This window comes from Tursiops truncatus, chromosome 9, assembly GCF_011762595.2.
Source record: "Tursiops truncatus isolate mTurTru1 chromosome 9, mTurTru1.mat.Y, whole genome shotgun sequence".
Lineage (NCBI taxonomy): Eukaryota > Metazoa > Chordata > Mammalia > Artiodactyla > Delphinidae > Tursiops > Tursiops truncatus.
The window spans coordinates 38,906,434-38,916,674 of record NC_047042.1 but is presented as its reverse complement, the minus strand read 5'-3'; the positions used below and the strand labels follow the sequence as shown (position 1 = coordinate 38,916,674).

Here is a 10,241-nt window from a genome sequence, read left to right as displayed (position 1 = left end):
ATTCCTACCGGCCAAAGTAGAAAGTGTCTTAGGTGTCCAGAGAAGGAGAAAAAATAATTATTAGATTGCAAGCTTCCACAAAACTAAAACCAGGACTAAGCGTATCACCAGAAAGAAAGAAATTACTGAGATCATCGTCTTCAGCAAAATAGGTCTCATCACAGCAGATGCTTTTATTTTTTTCACTTTTTCCTTGCTAGAGTGGCATCACTCAAAAACGAATGAACTAAGAAATAACATTGCTCTCCCTTTCTTCCCCTTCCCCCCCCCATCAATTTATATACATAGGGTCCAAGGTGAGACTTGTGTACTGGATTCTGGTAATCCAAACGCATTTAAGTGAGGATTAAGCACTTCAAATGTATGAAGGATTAAAGTGAGAGAACTTTTACTCTATTTTAAAAGGCATCAACTTGTAGCAACAGCTCTGAACATGATTATTCTACTTGCCTACCTCCTTATGTTAGTTTCCTCTTGCTGCTGTAACAAATTACCACTAATTTAGTAGCTTACAACATCACAAATTTATTATCTCACAGTGCTGCAAATCAGAAGTCCAAAATGGGTCTCACTGGGCTAAAATCAAAGTGTTAGGTTCCTTCTAGAGGCTGCAGATAACAATCCGTTTCCTTACCTTTTGCAGCATCTAGAGGCCACCGCACTCCTCGGCGTGTGATCTCCATCCTGCTGTAGATTCCGACGCAGCATTACAGCACCTTCAAATCCCTTTTTGACTCTGACCTCTGACCTCTTCTACTTTAAAGGACCCTTAGGATTACATTACGCTCACCTGGATAGTTCAGAATACTCCATCTTGAAGTCAGCTGATTGGCATTCTTGACTCTATCTGAAACGGTAATTCCCTGTTGCTGTGTCACATAACATATTCACAGGTTCCAAAGATTAGGGGCTCATTATTCTGCCTAGCAGCTCCTCACCATTCCCTGGAGAATAGAAGGCAGCTACACTAAATACAGACTATTTTTTTCCTTCCTTTTAATATATTTTCTTCTGAAACAAGCAATGCATTTTATAGTGACTTGGGACTTGTTTTAGTGGCTGTCTGTTATTTACTCATTCAAAGATTATTGGGTATCTGATATGGGATGGCCCCAGGGGAACAGTAGTGATGAGGACCCAAGACTGGCTTTCAAAGGACTCACAAGTTTAATGAGAGAATCAGATAAGTAACCATTTAAAATACAAGTCAAAGAACTTTAGCATAGGTGTCAGTCTTAAAGGAGCACAAACGACTCACCAGAAAAACTCATTCCAATGCATTCGAGACCAGGGTGGTTCCAGAAATCCTTCCGAATGGAGGTGAACAAACCTTGAGGAAGGGAATGTGCCAATCATTATAAAATCTTACAAGGTGCATAGTCATGGAAGAACATGGCATGTCTAGTGAGTAAGTAGAACAGTGTAGCTGGAACTACGTTTTGCACACGGGGATAAGAGGGAAGAGGATACAGGAAAGGTTGACAAGGTTCAGCTTATGAAAGCCCTTGTGTACATGAGGGTTTTGAGCTTCTATCATGTAAAAAAGGGTGACTCAATAAGGAATATCATCTATTTCTAGAAAAATACAGTTGGCATCGTAGATGAAGGATTGAAGTAGGGACAAATAGGATTTTCCTGCTGTTGCTCCTACTACTACTACTACTACAATTAATACTATTACATTTCCTTTGAAGCTGAAAGAAGTAATTTGAATGTTTGCTGATAGAAAATAATTTTGAACATTATCTCTACTTAATCTTCACAGTAACCCCAAAACAGGTCTTATGTTTATCCCTATTTTGAAGGTGAGAAAACTGAGGCTTAGAGAGATTAATTTTCTCCTGAAACATATTCTGTAAAACAAGCAGCTGGGATCAAAATTTATACCTCTGTGCCCAGAATCCTCTTAAAGTTCCCAAAGGCAGATTTATCTTGAAGTTCTCATGCTGAATCTTCTGGTTATCTTACTGGCATGGGCCCATCCCCAAACTTGATGAATAGAGGGAGGAAGCAGAAACCTGCTCAGTCACAGGGCAGAGTCCCAGAGTGCTGTTTCACTCTGGGGACCACCATATCCACCAGGACACAAGACAACACCCTGTGTAGCCTAGGGGAGCATCCACACTAATCTTGACCTCAAGTAAAATGAACCCCAAGAGATGCTGCTCTACTCCAAGCTTAGAGGCCATTTTCACCTTGGCCTACTGGCTTCTGGGTCCTGTGAGGACCTGAATGAGCTAGACCACGACTACTGGGGTCAAAGGGCTGGAATTCTCTGAGAAACCACCTGGGATGATATCGCTAATATGCAGAATCTAAAACAAAAATGATGCAAATGAACTTATTTACAAAACAGAAACAGACTCACAGACTTAGAGAACAAACTTATGGGTACCACGGGGGAAGAGTGGGGTTGGGGGAGGGATAAATTGGGAGTTTGGGACTGACATGTACACACTGCTATATTTAAAAGGGATAACCAACGAGGACCTACTGTATAGTACAGGGAACTCTGCTCAATATACTGTAACCTAAATGGGAAAAGAATTTGAAAAAGAACAGATACATGCATATGTAACACTGAATCAGGTTGCTGTACACCTGAAACTAACACAACATTGTTAATCAACTATGCTCCAATATAAAATAAAAATTAAAAAAATTAATTCAACCACACAAAAAGGTTACTTTGGAGAAATTACATTGGAACATTATCAACGGGAGTTAGGAAGCCAAAATAAATTTTGAAACAATCAATTAAAAAGCTTATTCAACCATCCTAGAGAAAAGATTGTTATCTTTCTATTTGCTCTGTGAAAAAATATTACAAAACTGTTACCTACAAGGAGAGGACCAAAGAGGATGCAGCCAAAAAGTGTAGGGAAAAACAGGGAAATGGACTGGGCAATTAATTCTCTTTCTAAAAAGATATTTTGCTTTGTAATTTTGTATTATTATTATTTTTTTTTAATGAGATGTCACTCAATTTTATGAGCTTCAGGACAAAAAGGACCTGGATCGACCCCGGACTACAATTATAATTTAGGTAGGAAATGAAGATCTGGACAAAGACCACAGGGATGATGAGTAGGGAAGGGACTTGATAAATATTAGGTGGTAGAGGGGATGGGACTGAGTGGACGGGTAGGAGTGGTATTTAGGAATGGTTGAGCCTTTCCCTCAATTCTCACTTCAGAGACCAAACTGGTGCAATTCACCTAGAAATTTGTACAGTAGGTGGAAAAGGATTTGTATTATTTTGGAGACTTTTAGTTCGATACGCCTGTGGCGTACTCAAGAAAAGTAAATAGGCAGCAAAAATATAAACTGAATTCAAGAACAGTTGAATTAGAGATACACAATAGGGAGTCCTAGGTGTATAGGTATATTTAAAACCATAAATTAGGTGATGTTTATGCAGTAAATATAAGGAAACATATATAATGAGTAAAACAGGGTTGGGGAAGGCAATGATAGATGGAGAGAGAGAAGCCAATGAGCCTGGGCTGAAATTAAAAATATTTAATAACCTATGTAAAAGTATGAGTGGATCAAAATATTTTAAAATTCCCTTTAATTTTTCAAAGAAAATATCTAATTCTCCAAAGATTTCTATCTATGTATCTATGTACCTATCTAATATCTATCTACTCCTGGAATATATTTTGGTGTAAGTAATCTATCAAATTTTTCCAATGATTTTCAACTCACTTGTTTCATCTGATGTAGCTGTTGCTAGTTGAATAACTCTGGTCCTTGAACTGTGCTCTGACATGGGAACAACATCAAACTCTTCCAACAACTTCTTTATACGTTGGTAGTCATTAGTCAACCCTGAATGTGTTTTTTCTTAGAGCAATTGACTCAATGAGATCAACTGGATATCTGGATAGAAAAATGGAGTAAGAGAGAGAGACTTTTGAACCTGCTATGACTCTGCTTCCATTTGTAAGACGTTAGACTATATTATTCTACTAGGATTTTTTTCTATTATTCTAGTCTATTATTATATTATGAATTTTTAACTTGTATTATTTTACATGGGTTTTCTAAATATTTAATTTTTATACATTTAGCATTAACACATTTTACAACTAGTATTCTCTATTACTTTAGTTTTCTGTAAGTTTTAGAGTTTATAAAATTACTTACATTATTTTAACAAAACTCTCTGAAAATGTAGAATGGCCAGATATTGCTTTGAGGCTTTCTAAGTCAGACTTGGTAGTTGTTGTTGTTTTGTCTCTCTTCCAGAATGCAAAATTAATTGACAGACACTTAATCCTAATTTGGGGTTTTGCCTTCTTCTTTCTCCCTCCTTCATTACTTCTCTTCTTTATTTTTTCCCTGCTTCCCCCTTTTTCATCCTCTTCTCTTGCTCCTTCCTAATAATTTAAAATAAACCCACTATTCAAATGCCTGATTTATGAATTCCCTAAACTTTTAATGAATTGAGGCAATGAAGCACCCAGGACCTGGTTTCTATCCCTATGCCCTCACTCACCTTCTCTGATTCAGGAGCTCCTTCTTTCTCCTTCTCTCTTCATGTAAAAGTCTAGTTACCCTGGAAAGCCATTTACAGATTTACCTTCTCTGGAGGATTTTTTAAAATACCTTCAACCAAATCACCTGTCCTCATTTGAATACGTATCATATTTTGCTTACCTGGGTTCTTACCTTGGTCAATAATTTACTTAACTCTTCCAACAGATGGAAAGACACTTAAAGAAGAGATTGTATCATTAAAAAAATTCTTTAATTTCTTCAACCCCTTTGTAAAATACCGTGTACCTAGTCAGTGCCCATGAGATATCTGCTGAAGTCAGTTACACAAAATAAAATCAGAAATCAGTTTCATCCAGAAAATTCAATGTAAGCCCTTACAGAACCCCCAGCCTAGTCTTTCAGTCCCCATGATTCTATCATCCAGTTTGCTGGCACTCCTGGAATCTCTGAAATTGGTGGAATAATGTTCACAGCAGCACCTTGGGGCCAAAGCACCACAAAGTAGAATGGTTTGATTCTTAATGACAACAAATTCCGCCCCCAAATACCCAGCCTCCTTTCTCCCTGACAAAAGACAGGTGGTCTGTCTGGTACCCCCAGTGGATATTCACTGGGGTAGACTGACTGTCAATTGCTTGGAGAGTTCATTTACGGAAAAAATCAGGGCAAAATGGCGGTAAGAAATGACACACTGAATGGTTAACATTTTTATTTCAAAAAAGCAGGATACTGTATGTAACACTTTCTGAGAAAATAATTAAGATAGTATAATGAAATGAATTCCATGTTTTTAAGCACAATACAGATGTATAGAATCCTTTAAATGTGAGTTTATTCAAACTTTATTTAAATAGAATGCACTTTGAGAGATTTAAGGGGTGACTTCTGCATTTCACAAAATAAAAGTTCTTCTGCAAGTTTGTTTATTTATTTATTTAAACTTTACATTCTCAACATATATTACAAGAGCTTAATATTTTAATTTAGAACATACGTAGTGTATTTGAATAGCTCTTTGGGCTAATATGTGCCAAGAAAGGTACACTGTCCTTTTTATAACCAATTAAAAACAAACTAACTTTGACACAAAAAGGAATGGGGTCATAAGTTTCGTCTTATTCAAGTAGAATACAGTCTGAGATTCAAAACAGATTCTTCCTTGAAAACTGCAGTTGTTTCCCATCCTCCTAAACAAGGACAAAAGAACAAAATGCAAAAAAATATATGTCATTCATTAATTCTCATTGGATTTAAATTTCCCCCTGCAGTAGAATACACTAAATATCTGAGTCTTTTGCTTTATTCTGGCTATAATCACATAAACTGTTTAAAAAATAAAAACTTCTAAAATTCTGTTTTCTTCACTTTCTTCCAGATATTTTCTCCTGCCACAATAAATTGACCGGCACTCTTAGCGTCAGATACACATGGTACACACATGTAAGTGGAGAAATACATTTATGTCCTTTAAAATTCCTGGATCTACACAGACACCTCCTTTCCTGTTAGAAGCATAGATATCCAGGTTTATTCTGGAATCTCTATTTATCTCCTCAGTGTATGGCAATGTTTAGCAAAGTGCATATCTCTTTTCCCCTTTTCCTCTGACCCCTGAGATCCCCGTTTAATTTTTACTCAAGAGCTTCATCCACTTAAAACTTTGTACAACTACATCTGCTGTATTTAAAAGAGGTTGACTCAACAACGCAAACACTCACCCGCACACACGTAAGAAAAGTTTCCATCTTCCAAAGCTAACATTATTTAATATTCCTATATACCATGGAGCTTTCAGTTTGGAGTTTTTCTTAAAATATATATCCTTCACTTGAAGCTGTCATAAAAATGGGGAGAACACCTTCTCTGATTTCAAAACCATCAAAGTAGGTTTTTAAAAACTACTTTCCAAACCCCAGGAGTAGTGTACTCGAAGGGCAAGCTCATCAGTATCTTTAGAAAATGAGTTGGGAAAAGTAAAATTTGATTCCTATTTGAACATTTATTATTGGTACCAATGAATCCTACTGACTGAGAATGTAACTACGATCATCACTAATTATGATATAGCTACAGTGAAGTAAAGCTGCATCCCATTATTTCAACGATTAAAGTCTGATAGGCCGGCTGTTTGATTTCTCTCATCCCACTGTCTATTCAACAGCTTATCATTGCACAGACTGTTAAAAATGATTCACAAACTGTTGCTGCCTTCAAACTATAGACTATAAAAGGTAGCCAAGAAATAACGGTATGTTGTACTGAACGTAAAGTAATTAGTGGCTTCTGAATATGTTTTTGACACAAAGCCTGCCTGCCCATTGTAGAAAATTTTGTCAATTTATGTGAAAATATTTATTACCTGTAACCATAGATACACAAAATCAATGTGTGTGTTATGTAACATGACATCAGTAATGCATTTGTTACTGCTTTGAGATTTCTTCTGGTCTTGATTACAGCTCTGCCAAATAACTTTTTTTTTTTTATTATACAAGGGCAAGTGATTGCTTGCTACATTTGCAATTGTAATGATAATTTTCCTGAGAATGTTAAATTATGTCTTAATTTATTCAAAAGATTTTATTTTCAAAGCAATTAAACTTATTGTTGATTGATATTTACCATCCAATGTTCCTGGAACACTAAAAGAATACGCTTTATACATAATCTTCCATTATAGCACAATGCTTGAGGGTAGCCATTTTACATAACAGCATTCAGTTGAGTCTTCAAATCAAAGAACAAAAATTATAGCAATTTCACTTGAAATCCATAAATCCATGCTCAGGATTATGTTCAACAGAATCACTAAATGTTATTTGTAATTCAAAGATGAATGAATCAATAGAAAAATAGAACTGATAAATCATTAGTACTTTAATGCAGAGTGGAGAGAGAAACTAATAAATCATGCACTTCAAGCACTTGTTTTCCTTATGGCACGTTTGAAAACATAAAACATACAATGATAAGATGCAGGTCAATATGAATGAACAATACCAAATCTGCTCAGAATAGCATTTCATTTTATATCATAGGCTTAATGAAACACTTAAAAAAATACTATTCCATAATTTCTTCAAACAATCAGAGAATCCACCCAGGCCATGAAATACTTTAACAACAATCTAGGCCGTTATTTCCAAATAAATATTTGAAATGTCACAGAGATGGGAGTAGAGGAGGTGAGGGGGAGGGTGCAAATGCATGCATGATTAACTTCAATGAGCTCAATATTATTACAGGTATCAATTTATACTAGAAAGGAACTGATACAATCATTTACTTTCTCAAGTGTACTTAACTGACCCATTGAAAATTACAGACGTCTATACTTATAAATGACCAAAAAAGCAAGAAATCAGCCATTGAACTTTGATTGTGTTGTACGGCTTATTGTCTGTGAAAAGTGAGAATTTTAATTATAATTAATGGGTAGTTCACTCTCTTCCAGAGTTTTAGTCATCACAAAATTGCACATTAGAACCATAGATTTTCTCCACAATGCTTAATTAATTGTGCATTAACCCATTTCTCTCAAAGCATCTTTTTCTGAATCTTTGGTGGGAAACACAGTTTATTAGGCACATAGTTTCAAACATCTATTTGGTTACTGTTGTGATTAAGAATTTTCTTCTAAATTCACATGCAGAAGGGAATAAGGCTTGCCATGTTAACATACTTTACTGCCAAGTAATATGTTTCCACTTATGTCTGGAATTAAAAACAAAACTAAACAAACTAAAAACCACTTCCTACTTCTTAGCATAAGAATACTTTATACCTGATATCTTAAATTCCACTCAGAAGCATCAAGATGTCGAAGAAAAACTACTTAGATACAGCAAGTAGACAACTATTTAACAAAACCTTTCAATTAAAAGCTTCTCCTCAACTCACAGGTCAAAGATCATTGATATACTGTTTGATTCTAAAGGGAAAAGTATAGCAATCTGCAATTATGATTATTGTAGCATTATTAAGTAGTGCTTATTAATAACTGGAATCACATTTCCCGTGATATTTCCTTTTTTTGTTGTACAGGTTTTTTTTACAGGTTAGTAAATGGAAATTGGAGAAGGAATGGGTAGGAGACGAAAAAATTTATGGGAATGCATGCAACAAAAATAGGCAGTATCACTTCATGTAAACTTCTGCTTTCTTCATGCAAAGATGATTATAAAAACTGAGACATTAAATTTTCTAATAGCTGGATTTTACATTAGCTCAGTAACAAAAACTGTTAAACCAATTCCATGATTTTGCATGAGCAGGAGACTTGAAATTGTTCAACGATTTCCAGCATAAGTGTTCCATGGCCGAATTATGCTAATTAAATCTCTAAGAATGAAAAGATACAGGATTATTCCTTGCTTCGGTTTCTTGTTCTTTTGATGAGGGAGCAGAACAACCCGGTTTTTGGAGGAGGGCCCATCAGCATCGGGGCTTGGTTCTTGTGCATAATTTTTATCTAGGGAAAAAAAAGACAAAGAGGGTACAGTAATCTCCAGATACAACACCAATTTCTGAGAATCTCTCTTAAGGTTAATAATATCCCCTGAATTACTGAAACAACACAAGTGTAAAATGTATTTTCAGACTTTCTATTATTTCAAAAATATTTTTAAGGAAGATAAGGTATGTATTTAAACTATATTCCAATGCTCAGGGTGATACCAAGAAATTAAATTTAATTGAAACTACATTTTAAGTATCATATTACTTCTAACCTCTCTTGTAATAACACCCCCAAATTCCTTGTTCATGCCACGTGATTATCTAGTATAATTTATTGACCATTAGTTATGTATTATTTACTTAAGATAGGAAAGGCTGCACCATTATAGTATTCAGAATCCCAGTTATAGCCCAACATCAAGATGTACTTGATATCAAGGCAAGCCTTATTTACTCTGCTAATCAGATTGTTTCTCTCTTTCAATATGAACTGCAGGGCTTAATTTCAAAACAATCATTACGAATGAAAGTCAAAAGTTAGCGCGCATAAAAGGTCAGAAATGATGAACTAGCTTTCTAATTTGTTAATTAATTGGTAATAGAATAGAATCAAATATTGAAAAGCCTGCTTAAAACATTCTGAGAGACTGTTCTAAAGCTACTCTTTTTGATTTCTTTGAAATAAAACTACGAATCACCTTAAATGAGACAACCTTAAAGTAGATTATGTCTGCAATTTTCTCTAATTCAAGCCTAAATTAGAGAAGACATTTTATGAAAATATGCTATGCTCAAAGCTAATTGAAAGCAATTATCAAAGTGGCATTTTGTCTGTGACTTTAAGATACATTGTAAGATAATAAATGATTCTCATTATGTAATAAAAAGGTCACATCTTGCCTTTGGGCTAGTGACGCTAAGAGTTTTTCAAAAGCAATCTGAGACATTTTCTTTAGAGAACTGCGACTAATATAAGAACCATCGCTTATTAAATATCAGTTGTCACCAGCACAGCACCCGCATCAGAGATGAGTATTTCTTTCAAAAAGAAACACCACCTCATTAAAAGCTGCAAAAATATATCTCTTAAAGTGCATAGCTGACATTTTCAAGTTAAACTGAATATCCTTCACTTGTCATTGACTAATAGCAATGAAACAAAAAAAAGTGGATGTCACGTGGACACGATCATTAAAATCAGCACTGGGGCTGTTGGGAAATGGAGATTTACTTCACAGTCTAGAAAGACAGAACTATGTTAAAAATCAGGATAAACG

General features: G+C 35.2%; 1 protein-coding gene and 1 long non-coding RNA gene across 2 annotated transcripts in view; both read right to left on the bottom strand.

The window, feature by feature from the left end:
* Positions 1-796: 796 nt before the first annotated feature.
* Positions 797-3,855, bottom strand: LOC141279465 (uncharacterized). Its single transcript, XR_012333722.1, has 3 exons — positions 3,712-3,855; positions 1,259-1,330; positions 797-944 (listed from the first exon to the last, which is right to left on the bottom strand). It is a non-coding gene; the product is annotated as an uncharacterized lncRNA (long non-coding RNA).
* A 1,535-nt stretch (positions 3,856-5,390) lies between these two features.
* The window catches only part of LOC101327464 (diacylglycerol kinase beta), a 505,632-nt gene continuing 500,781 nt past the window's right edge, over positions 5,391-10,241 (bottom strand). The window contains exons 22-23 of the mRNA XM_073809660.1: positions 7,129-8,977; positions 5,391-5,693 (exon numbers count right to left, since the gene is read on the bottom strand). Of these exons, the coding sequence (XP_073665761.1) occupies positions 8,870-8,977 (108 nt within the window). The 3' untranslated portion in view covers positions 5,391-5,693; positions 7,129-8,869. The remainder of the gene's footprint in view (positions 5,694-7,128; positions 8,978-10,241) is intronic.